Below are 12,313 nucleotides of genomic sequence, written 5' to 3'. Positions count from 1 at the left end.
CATTTTTGCAATCAAGAAATAATACTATACTTATTATCATCGTGAGGCATTTGGATGCCCTTAGGCAAAGCCCTCACACGCAATGTTGCAGATTGTGACGCAAAATTCTGCTAAAAGATCGCATCGTTACTATTGCGCCACCAAGTGAATAACATGTAAAATTACAAGCTTTGCACCAAAAGCATTGAGCAACATGGCCAAGTGACAATTTTTTTTCAAATAAACCTCTTTTAAAAAATAAATAAATTATACATATTGTACTTTGAGGTATTATTTATGCTTATGAATATATACATTATAAATTAGGTCAATGTTAACACAAATTTCATTAATCAAATCACAATTAATATAAACAGAAATACTACACCGGTCTTGTTCCCATAAACCTTGCATTTTTTTTTATTAATTTATTTGTACAGAAAAACGATCGTGCTTTTTAATTACCTACCGGGGATAAAGGATGTTTTACTGAATTGTGTAAAAAACACACAATAAATATGTAAATCTGTTGAGATTAAAAACATTTTAATGAATAAACAAGATTGCAAATGCACGGCAAAAGATCAATTTGACGGACACGCTTACCAAATCTCGCGATACTACCAAATGACGTCATTTTTCTCCTCTCCCTTCCTGCCTTCCCGCAAGCAGCAGCTGCGTGGTTTAGCAGGGTTAGCTAGCTGATTATATTGTCAAAAATCACCCTCCTTTGAAGAAAACAACCCATCGGGACATTGCTGGAATCATGCCGTACAACAACGAGGAAGATGTTAGTAAAATCTATGTTTTCAGAATGTTTGGTCTTTGTAAAATGAATAACATTACAGCTAGACTGTATAGCCGGCTAACTTAGCTGTAGTTCTGGTACATGGAACTTGTATTGTTCAAAATAACACTAGGTGTTTGGTCGATTTGTCTATCCCTGCTTTTATTCAGCGTGTTTAATCCCCACTTCTTTCCATTAAATGTGCCGATTAATTTTAAACTAAAAATCATGTTGACAACAGGCTCGTGACACATGTTCATGTTTCTTCATTTTATATTTCCAGCATGATGGCTACTCAAACGAGTATGACCAACACACAGGTTTGTGCATTCATTTACTTGACATAAAAATGACTTATGTGTAGGTTACTGTAGTCCACGAGCTAAAACTATCCATGATAAATGCTTCATTCTTTTGCAGGTGACCCAAAAGCAGACATGGATTTCGAGCGGCAGCGTGAACATCAGACCTACCACGTCATCCCAGAGGTCATCAAGAATTTCCTGCAATACTTCCATAAAACCGTCTCGGACTTGATTGACCAAAAAGTCTACGAGCTGGAGTCCAACCGCGTGTCCAGCGAGAGTATCGAACAAAAAATCTACGAGATCCAAGATGTCTACGAAAACAGGTAACGGACAGCGATCGTCCGAACGTCTTCTCCTGTTTGCTCTTGCTGAGATGTTGGCCTTGCCTTCAAGTTGGAACAAGCTGACTGACCGATTCTTCAAGACGTCTCCTTGGCCTGATGCGAAATCCATTTCTTCACTTGTTGGCAACGGTGAGTCGAGTTTTTCCAGCAAAATCCCATTGGCTAGACTCCGAGTTTCAAGTTATATTTGCCTTGATGTTAACCTGCTATCACATTTTGCTTGCAAAAGATGGCGTTTTCCTTATTCTTTATAAGGAACTTTACTACAGACACATCTACGCGAAAGTCAGCGTAAGTCACCACTTTTTCTACAGAAATATTTCACCTACTTAAATAGCACGGGAAAGCTTTCAGAGTCATTCTCTGTAATTGCACCCCTGTTCCTCTCTCTAGGGGGGACCCACTTTAAACCAGAGATTTGAGTCCTACTACAATTACTGCAACCTCTTCAACTACATTCTGAGTACGTTTCAAGATTTTTTTGCGGATGGTTCTCACTGGAATGCCCATCCTTTGTTGAGGTTTTGTTTTTGTTCCAAACAGATGCTGATGGCCCCGCCCCCTTGGAGCTTCCAAACCAATGGCTCTGGGACATCATTGATGAATTTATCTACCAGGTACGATCTGCTTTTTTAAAAAATTGACAAAGCACTTAACAGAACATGTCAAATGAATGAACCCTTTTATGCACAAATATTAAAAATAATATATATATTTTTAAATATAACCTGTCCTTTTAACTCATTTGTTGCCATTGATGGTGCTAGGTGTCCAACCCCCATTCGTCCCTCCCAATCAAAATGGTTTGGACATCTACCGCCGTCAATTGCACTGATACATGAGCATTCTTTCCAGTTTAAATGAATTGGACATCTTGCCATCAATGCTATGCAATCAGTTGAATACTTAGGATTTAGTGTAACACAATTCCCATAGTGTCTAGTTCTGTTTTTTCTTAAAAATTGAAATCACACCAATTTATAATGTATTTATAATTATGAGAAGTAATGAACAATGAAAAATTATGTATAATCATGTCTCATATTTAAGTTTTTTTGATGACAAATGTGAATCCCTTTGTTTACCTTTTCAGTTCCAGTCATTCAGTCAGTACCGCTGCAAGACAGATAAAATGCAGGAGAAGGAGATAGAGTTCCTGCGTGGCAACCCAAAGATCTGGAACGTCCACAGTGTTCTGAATGTGCTCCATTCCCTTGTGGATAAAAGTAACATCAACCGTCAGCTTGAAGTCTACACCAGTGGAGGTAATCTCATTCATGTTAAAATACACAGTGCTCACTAATGTACGCGTGAGGGAGGCGCTTCAATTCTTATTACAGTAATCCCTCAATAATCGCGAATTCACTACTTGGCGATTTTTTCCGCTATTAATTATTATTATTTTTAAAGATCATAAAAAGGTGAAAATCCACCCTAAAACTCATAAGCGGAAGCCATTCTTGCTACTAGGACTCGGCACTGAAGAAAAAAAAAAAGTTATAGGGTTGACCCTAATTTGCAATTTTTCGATTATCGCGGCCATGTCTGGTCTACATTAACCGCGATATTCGAGGGATTACTGTACTGGGTGCGTTGACGTGGTGTCTTAAAGCCAGACTACAAATGAGTTTCCTTATTGCAGGTGACCCAGAGAGTGTGGCGGGCGAATATGGTCGCCACTCGCTCTACAAGATGTTGGGTTACTTCAGCTTAGTTGGGCTCTTGAGGCTGCACTCTCTACTTGGAGATTACTACCAGGCCATCAAAGTATTAGAGAATATTGAGCTCAACAAGAAGGTAATGCTTACCAAGTCATATGAAGCGGTCTTCTCTCCTCTTTTTGGGTCTCAGACTCTCTCTTTTTCCCCTCCAGAGCATGTACTCACGTGTGCCCGAGTGTCAGATCACCACCTATTACTACGTGGGCTTTGCCTATCTGATGATGAGGCGTTATCAGGATGCCATTCGAGTGTTTGCCAACATCCTGCTCTATATTCAAAGGACGAGAAACATGTTCCAGAGGTCAACATATAAATATGAGATGGTGAGTTGCAGGTAAAAGCGACTTGCTAGGCACAGGTTACACAACGATCAAAAAGGCAACAAAAAACAAAGTGGCATCATGCTGTTATTTGAATTCCACGTTTACACGACCATTTTCTGTGGGGAAATCTTCGTGCAAACGTTACCTCTCGTTTGCGCTCCCAGATCAACAAACAGAATGAGCAGATGCACGGCCTGCTGGCCATCGCGCTCACCATGTACCCAATGCGCATCGACGAGAGCATCCACACCCAGCTGAGGGATAAGTACGGAGACAAGATGCTACGCATGCAGAAAGGGTGAGAAGAGATGCTCACTGGCTTATCGTCTTAAGGACGATATCCGCCCGTCGGAGCAAACGAGATTGGTAAATGTTCCATTTTCCGCCTCAGAGACCTCCAAGTCTTCGAGGAGTTGTTCACCTTCGCCCGCCCCAAGTTCTTGTCTCCAGTAGTGCCCAACTATGACAATATCAGCCCCGACTACTACAAGGAACCCTTCACGCAGCAGCTGAAGGTCTTTTTAGAGGAAGTGGAGCAGCAGGCTCAGCTCTCCACCATCCGCAGGTGCCGTAACCGACTTTTTTGGAGCACTTTTGAGTGTTGTTGCTTACGGTGTGGGAAATAAACCCACTGATGTGGTGTGTCAATCCAGTTTCTTGAAGTTGTACACCAGGATGCCAGTGGCCAAGCTAGCAGGGTTCTTGGACATGGCCGAGCAAGACTTTAGGATTCAGCTCCTCGTGTTCAAACACAAGATGAAGAACTTGGTGTGGACCAGCGGCATCTCTGCTCTGGATGGAGAATTCCAGTCTGCTTCGGAGGTGGACTTTTATATTGACAAGGTAATGGTTTATCAAGATGATGATCATCTATTTGAGGGAATTAAAAATGCATTTGTAATTAGCTTGCAATTCCCCTTTTTTAAGGACATGATCCACATAGCAGACACCAAAGTGGCACGCCGATATGGAGACTTTTTCATCCGACAGATTCACAAGTTCGAGGAGGTGAGTAGAGATCTTTCCTAAATGTGACCTTTTTCGTGACTGTTTTCGGACTATAATTCACTCCCGTCTCGTCTCCACAGTTGAATCGGACACTAAAAAAGGCTCCGGGTAGCAGCAGCAGCAGCACAACAACGACGTCTTGAAGCGCCACGAGCCGATAAATCTGAAACTTAACAAGTCATCAGCATTGATTTGGTTTGTGTCAAATTTCTTAAGATCAGGTATTGGTGACTTTTCTATTAATTGACACAATAAATCGATACATTAGTGGTCTTACTAGCTCACCTGTGTTTATTGCATATAACAACTAGATGGCAGTGTTTTCAAGACTGCCCGCAATTAACCAATTTTTCACAATACTGTAATATTTTAGTACCAGTACATAGAAGAATAGCCCTTGTTGATAAAGTTAAACATTTTTTCACCTTTCATTCCTAATAAGAATGTGACAAATTGTTGCATATTTCTTTTATTATCACAGATCTCAGGGCTGGTGACATTAACGACAAAGAAATAAAAACATACAAAAAAATGTACAAATAAAAATAAGTTTGAAACACACCACTCATGAGAAACAGCGTCATAGAAAGGAACAAAAATACCATTGCACAGTTAACACGTACGCCCACAGACATCCAAATAAATGACCTACCTTTTGAGATAAGCAGGCATTTGTTTAAAAATATCAATACTTATTTGGAAATAAAAAAATAAAAGTAAACATGGCTCCTTTTGAGCATGAATCTTTAACTCCCCTCATGTGGCAGTGTAAAGTTTTGGTGGGCAACTTGCCATCTTCATATCAAGAAAATACAACAGGTAATACATTTTTTTGTTAAAGTTTGTGGACTGGAATTTAACAGTTTTAGCTTCAAAATAAACCATCTTGAATAATCCTTTGTTTTTTTTAATCCATCCAATGTAAACTGTGGAAAGGTGGACCTGCTTGGCATGGGATGTTGGCCTTTTCTGATCCAACACATTTTTCAAGCATCAAGAGGTATTTTGAGGCATCCTGGTCACACTGCATCGTTACGTTCACATTTTGACTAAAAGATTTTTAGAATCCACCTTCACTCCACAGACACTGGTTTTACGCTTGCAGATGAAATCAAAGTATGAAAAGGAGATGGAATATTCTCCCATTGAAGGCCATTCGCTGGTCTGAATGTGTAGGGCTGTGTGTGTGTTAGTGTGCGTTTGTGTGAGCAGATGCGGTGAGGATGCAGCACCCTCTGCATCTAAAGTCTCTCCAAAAGAAATCATGTCCTCGATGTCCTTTTTGTTCTTTGGGTGGAACTTGATGACGTTGAAATGTTTAGTTCAAGCTGTCCTCTGCCGATCGTTTCCCTTTCTGATTTTGAAAAGGGGGCGGCGCTTTCATTTTTAAAACAGGTTTACCATCCACTTACAGTAAACCAATCCTGTTGAGTGTTTTGGTCCACGTAGTGGTCAAGCATACTCACAAACTGCTCCTTCTCTGACCATCCCAGTACATTCCAAACAAGGTCAGCCTGGTGGTGTGGAGACACAAGCGCACACACACACTTGAGTCATGATTGCGTTTAGACCAGCGAGGCCTCGGCTAGTCATAACTCGGTGATTTCCAAAGGGCTTTCCGTTAGCTCGCCGTCCTTGTGACGGTGCATCGGCGTCGACTTGGCCGACTCGGTTCGGGCGTTGCGCTCGGAGTAGAGCCCGCCGTCGGCGTTAAGAGCCTCGAGCGAGCGCGCCAGAGCCCGCTGGTCGTCCTCTGGCAGGCTGTTGAGGTCAGAGGCCAGCAGGGTGCCCGTGCTACCGTGAACCACGTGCACGCCCTCGGGTCCCTTCAGTTCCATGGGAAGCTTGTGTTTCAAGCGCAGGGTGCCGCGACCTCCGCCCATGCTCACGCGCTCGTCGTCGTCGTCGTCATCCAAATCGCTTTGGATGAGCTAACGGTGGAAAGAGAATGGAATATTAAATGAGGCTACTAAATACAAACAAATCCATATGAGCTGAAGAGACAAGACGCAGAGGAGTGGAAAAATATGCGAGAGAAAGATCGCTTGTCAAAATGGACAGGAAAGGAGAAGCAGATTGAGCACAGACTGTTGCAGAGGTATCAAAACAATCACTCAGATTACATATGTTCTGCTTGAGGAATGGACAGACAGCCACCGACACTACAATCTGTTTTTTTTCTTGTCATGCTAAGCCTGTCTCGGCTGTAAAGAAACCTGAACATTTGAAGACAAGATGATGCATAATATGGTTAATGCTATGACTTCAATATAAAAAGTAGAGAACTAAGAAAGAATACTTGCACCTAAGCAGCCAAACTCAAAGCATCGCCATATTTGTTAGAGTAGGCATGGACTTTGCACTCGTCCCCCAAAATGTCATCCCGCTTTCGCATAATTTATTACTGACCCTGAAAATTTAAGTTAAATAAGCTAATCTGTTACCAAAATATTGCAAAATGTTTTTTTTGATCTAGTGATCTTTGACCTCATGATCCTAATTTTAATCACTTCTCCTGTTTCATATTACAAACATATGTTGAATATAACCCCTTTATGCATTGTTGAGTAATCTTGAGCTCAAACATGAAGCCAAACAAAGAGGCGACCACTTTTACATCTACTATGTCTATTGATCAACTTACCTGTTGTAATATAAATTACTGCTGTGGTGGATTTCACTTGTAAGCACTGTAGCTCATATTCTATGGACGCGTCACACATTTAAACTACGGCCATATCAACAAAGTCGTGTCTGGTCTGGTGTAGTTAGAAGTAGCTAAGTCAACCAAAGTTGTATACAAAAAAAGGCGGCTTAGAGGGGAAAGTCAAAAGAGGGAGCGTTTTTTTTGTGCTGCAGCTGCACACCACAGCCAACCAAGCCCACCTCAGTAACTGACGAGTTTTCTGCCTGGTTGGTGGATTCAGTGACGAGCCTGGCTGCAAATAGTTTTTTCAGTCTCAGGTAGTCGTCCAGGACCACTTTAAGCAGGGAACCCTGATGGGATTGTAGTTAGGATCAAACTCTTGAAGCACACGCATTGTCAGAGAAGTTGAAGATGACTAATCCAGACCAGGATCGATTAGCTGCTGTGTTTTTTGCTTAAAATTCGATTTAATTTCTCAGGACTTAAGAGCTTTTAATTGCTTTCCTCGAGTACCGACCAGACAAGAGATTTGAGATCGAGTGGATACCGCATTTCATGTCTCACCTTAATAGGGCCTTCCCTCATGATCTGGCCCAGTTTAGCAATATTGTCATACTCCTGAATCGCCGCTCTCAAATAACGATCGTCATCTGGCTTCGCCTGAGGCTCCCGACCAAATGTTCCCTGTGAAAAAATATCACATTACCTTTGTAATAAAATAATAGACTCTCAGTCTCACTAAAAATGATTGACATTCAATCACATGGAATCCTAGTTGCTATGAACTGAACCGAGTTGATCACTAGTTGGACGTCAAATGAAACACGTTATGAACTTAACACGAAGTACTAACATGAGTTCGCGCTGGGCTGTTCCACAGGTCTGAGATTTCACTCAGGTTTTCCGGCAGGTCGTCTTCGTGGTCTGCTTGGGCAGCCAGTTCCAGGTTGTGACAGAATGGATCAAGCCATACCGGATTAGCACTGCAGAGACCCCCCAAAAATATAGAAATACTTGGTTTGTGACCTTACTTCTAAACTTCCTTGTAATGGTCGTTTGGATACGCGCATCTGGTATGGCTTTTAAAAACCATCATGTTCTAGACTCACCCCTCAAAGGAGTACTTGTTGGTGTTGGGCATGTCCAGTATATCCATTAAACCCTGATTCCCTGCATGGTGGAGGGGAAAGAACTCTTCAAAACGTGCGGCTTAATAACCACGCGGCTTTATGCAGCTCAAGAGACAAACCTGTTGATCCTGCAACGATAGCTTTGAGCTTCCTCTGATGCCTGCAAAGTTAAGAAAATCATCACTAGTCTGACACTCAATGGTGACATGGTTTTAAGACAGACATTCCATATATGAGTGGCATGTTAAAATACTTACACTCTGCGATAATGCCAGTTCATTGACACAAACAATATTCCTGCCAGGCACAGCAGCACGGCCAGAATAATGATGACCAGCTGTGATAAACAGACAAAATCGATATTTAAATAGTCATTTCAAGCATGAATTAAGATTTTATTTTAACATGTAACTAACTCACTGGCTGCCAATGACAGTGCAAGACGTCATTGGCACTAAAAGATGACCATTCACAGCCACTTTTCCTGGTTCAAATCAATTTGATGTCTATCACCGCCAATAGCAGGCAATGAGTTAAATAGTGTATCTATGTTTAAAAAAAATTATAAGTTATAAATTGTTACTCGGGGCTGTACCCATTACGTATTCCTGTTTTTAATCCATTTGATTAATTTAGTTTTTATCAACCGTGTATTAATTTGTTAAATGTATTTATCAATACCAAAAAAAATATTCAATTTTGATTAATAATAAAAATGCATCTAAATATAATTACTACTATTTTTTTTCTTTTTCTTAAAGACCAAAACTATCAATTGCTCCAAAACCGGGTCAATCTTAAGTAGTATCACATTTTGAACAGCTGTCCACTGTCTCTGAAATGGTTAAAACCACACGTAAACACAACAAAAGCAGCGACCTGCAGCGTGGTGATGTCATCGGGCAACTTGTCACCGGCGGCGGGCTGAACATCCACCACGTTGTATTTCCTAAACAAATTTCTCAGCTGTTCCTTGTTTTCATCGATCAGCTGGATAACTCTGCAGTTGAGAAGTCACAAAATGAGTCACGCTGGTCGACTAGCAGCAGAGAAAATAGCCAATATAAGAATCGAGTAGAACGTTTTAAAGGAATTGAATGATGCAGAATAATGCATGAAAGAAAAAAAAAATGCTGTTGTGTAAGGATTAGTTAACTTGAGATGCAACAAAACCATTGATTTTCAAAGTGAAAAAATGCAGTTTGGAATTCATACGACACCTTTCAACATCTTGGATGGTGTTGCTTTGATTGTTGACGACATGGATCAACATGTCTGTCTGGGCATAATTGACCCTGCCCTTCTTGTCCACATGAAACTGGGCCAAAACAAACAGAAATATCAAATCTTTCCATCCAAACGCATACGCGTTGATGCTAGAATTGATAAAATATAAACAAGAGCTCACCTGGATGTCATCCAGGTTGACGATAGCTCCGGTGATGTTAGAAAGCAAGTTAATGAAATCATCTTGATTTTCACGGACTAAATCGGGGATCTCATTGAAGACTATCTTGACCCTCTGGTCGTCCCGCAGGATATAAATATTGACATTTGTGGTGGTGCTGTGTCCTGCCAAGTCGCATGCCAAAATTTCCAACTGAAAATATCCGGGATTGTACGCCGTGAAGAGGTCATAGGTGCGAATGATTCCATCTGTCAAACCTGTTAATACAAAAGCATTAAGTACATTTGCATTTCATTTTTTTTTGGCTCCCAATACCGATTCCAACACCCACCTATTTTTGCATTAACTGATAAAAAAAACACTACAATAATGCTTACTCACCTGAATGGAAAGCAATTTCTGTCAATTAAATCTCCATAAATACGGCATTTTATTTCTTAGTACTCCCGGATACCCATGATGCAATTTTGGTGCCCTATCAGTACTGATACTAGTATTGATACATCACTACTTCTATTGAATGCATTTGTGTGCCTTGGTTAATTAAGCAAGCGACTTACCAATAATAAAAATGCTCCCAACATCCTCACTTCCGTTGCTTTGAGACGGGAAGTAACGGATGGTAACAATGTGATACTGCACCAAGCTGTTGTTACCAATGTCATTATCTATTGCCACTACTTTAATGAGTTCAGAACCCACTTTAGCATTAGCAGCCACTCCTGCAAGAAAACAAGAACCAAATCATCTTTTGACACCTCCACAAAATGCATACCGGTCCACACAAGAAATATATATCTAAAAAAATACCTGCAGTGTATTCTGCTTTGGAAAATCTTGGCTTCTGGTCATTGATGTCTTCCAGTTCAATGCGCACCTCCAGGAGGCTGGGGTCTCTAGCGGGGTCCAGGGCTTTGGCTCGGGAAGCCCTTTGACCCCTGGAAGGACTCCAGTTCTTGTTACTAGAAGCTTTGATGATGATGGAATAGTTTGGATGCTCCTCACGATCCAGTTCCCTGTACAACTTTAGCTCTCCGTCTAGACCCAAGCCAAAGTTTCCATCACTGTTTCCCCCTTTAAAAATAGGGAAAGATGCACAGTGTAATTTGTGAGTCATTAAGAAACAGATCAAAATGAGAGAGAGGGAGCGCGGGGCAGGATTACCTGCAATAAAGTAGTAAACAATGGCGTTGGAGCCTTCATCGGCGTCCACGGCTCTGGTCACGTTCCCCACCACAGTACCGGGAGGAGAGTGTTCTGGTACTGACAGTTTTTGGTAAGGCGAGCTACCACGCTGAGGTGCACAACACCAAAAGAATGCTCAAAAGTTTATAGAAATCCACATTCAGATGATGGTCATTATTTATAAGAAAATGTATTTCTTCATACTCACTGGTGGCTTGAGGAAAACTGGCTCATTATCATCAATATCTAATAGCGCCACCTGCAGAGGTTGTGTGGTTTCATAAGGCACTGGCTGCCCCATGTCACGGGCCACAATGATAAGCTGTAAAGAAGCATTCCATTTACGTAAGTGTCATTGCAAAGATGGAAGACAATTGACGTCTAAATTTAAGATTATAAATAAATCCAGGGAGAAAAAAAATATATAATTTTAAAATAAAAGTCTGGAGTAGTGTCCAAAATGCCATTTTTTCTTTCGTCTCACCTCCGATGACCGCATTAAATTTAAAATAAAATGGTTAAGATGAAATAATACCTCTATGGATATTTGCTTTAATAAACAGAATGTTTCAAATATCTTGGGCACCCCAGCATACATACAACCCTGTTACCATGAACTTTTTATTATGTTAGAAAAAGCAAGGAAGTTAATTTATCCTCTCCGTCAACATTAACAACTGTGAGCAAGTATGCTAAATCTAATAGTGGAACGGCCCACAAATACATATTGAAGTACAAGTGCTCTATTTTTGTCTTAAACCTGATGTTTACTCACACTATGGAGGGACTGTTTCTCTCTGTCAAGTTTGACTGTAGTTGTAATGACTCCAGAAGTAGCGTCGATATGGAAGTTTTCCCAGTCTCTATTTCCTGCTCCTGTCTGCAAGAAGCCATAGCGCACTTCTCCATTCACGCCCTCATCGGAATCGGTTGCGTATACTTCATACACTGGAAGGCCTGGAGGTTGCTCCTAAGTGAATGCAAAAAAAGTCCAAAACAAAATAATACACATTCAAAAACATTCCAGAATAATGCTAACACTGGTGTTTAAGTGAGCATACTGTAATGTAGTAACTTCCATGTTAATACTACAAGGTATTCTCTGTGTAAGTATGATTAAACAGCTACACATATTTACATCCACAAAATATATTTGGAGCATTTGTAATAATATGCATTAATATTGAATACTCGGAGATATTATCGTTGATTTGTGCAGGCAAAATCATGTCTGTGATTTCCTGCAATTTTAAAATTATTATTAGTCACATGATTCATTGTGGAAGAAGCTGTTATCTATTATGCATTAGCAATGTATTCAGAAGCCTTAAAGATGTTCGAGGTTCCTCTTCACGTACGCACATTTGAATTCTCCTCACAGCAATAAAGAAAGGGAAGTAGTAAAGCTATGTATTTGTTGTGAAAATACCTCATGTATTAAAGTATATTAAGAAATAAGTGAAGAAAATGCTA

The 12,313-nt window shown here is 40.6% G+C and overlaps 2 protein-coding genes across 3 annotated transcripts in view; one reads left to right on the top strand and one right to left on the bottom strand.

Annotated features, from left to right (window-relative positions):
* Positions 1-602: 602 nt before the first annotated feature.
* On the top strand, positions 603-4,749 carry eif3s6ip (eukaryotic translation initiation factor 3, subunit 6 interacting protein). The gene is made up of 15 exons (XM_077612593.1): positions 603-769; positions 1,050-1,086; positions 1,187-1,397; positions 1,468-1,547; positions 1,648-1,709; positions 1,812-1,881; positions 1,962-2,035; positions 2,512-2,683; positions 3,061-3,215; positions 3,292-3,462; positions 3,627-3,760; positions 3,854-4,027; positions 4,116-4,305; positions 4,390-4,470; positions 4,551-4,749. Exons 1-15 carry the CDS (start codon positions 746-748, stop codon positions 4,611-4,613), a joined length of 1,698 nt encoding a protein of 565 aa, XP_077468719.1. The 5' UTR covers positions 603-745; the 3' UTR covers positions 4,614-4,749.
* Positions 4,718-12,313, bottom strand: part of cdh23 (cadherin-related 23) — a 102,639-nt gene continuing 95,043 nt past the window's right edge. The window contains exons 54-68 of one of the 2 annotated variants that reach the window (XM_077612592.1): positions 11,616-11,810; positions 11,049-11,162; positions 10,820-10,949; positions 10,466-10,729; positions 10,216-10,377; positions 9,656-9,912; positions 9,468-9,565; positions 9,127-9,247; positions 8,505-8,584; positions 8,367-8,407; positions 8,227-8,287; positions 7,971-8,100; positions 7,682-7,801; positions 7,357-7,467; positions 4,718-6,401 (exon numbers count right to left, since the gene is read on the bottom strand). In XM_077612592.1, the coding sequence (XP_077468718.1) occupies positions 6,060-6,401; positions 7,357-7,467; positions 7,682-7,801; positions 7,971-8,100; positions 8,227-8,287; positions 8,367-8,407; positions 8,505-8,584; positions 9,127-9,247; positions 9,468-9,565; positions 9,656-9,912; positions 10,216-10,377; positions 10,466-10,729; positions 10,820-10,949; positions 11,049-11,162; positions 11,616-11,810 (2,226 nt within the window). In that variant the 3' untranslated portion in view covers positions 4,718-6,059. The remainder of the gene's footprint in view (positions 6,402-7,356; positions 7,468-7,681; positions 7,802-7,970; positions 8,101-8,226; positions 8,288-8,366; positions 8,408-8,504; positions 8,585-9,126; positions 9,248-9,467; positions 9,566-9,655; positions 9,913-10,215; positions 10,378-10,465; positions 10,730-10,819; positions 10,950-11,048; positions 11,163-11,615; positions 11,811-12,313) is intronic. The other variant, XM_077612591.1, reaches the window with a different exon arrangement.

The sequence above is a fragment of the Stigmatopora argus genome, chromosome 11 (assembly GCF_051989625.1).
Source record: "Stigmatopora argus isolate UIUO_Sarg chromosome 11, RoL_Sarg_1.0, whole genome shotgun sequence".
NCBI lineage: Eukaryota > Metazoa > Chordata > Actinopteri > Syngnathiformes > Syngnathidae > Stigmatopora > Stigmatopora argus.
This window is presented reverse-complemented; position numbering and strand designations above follow the sequence as displayed.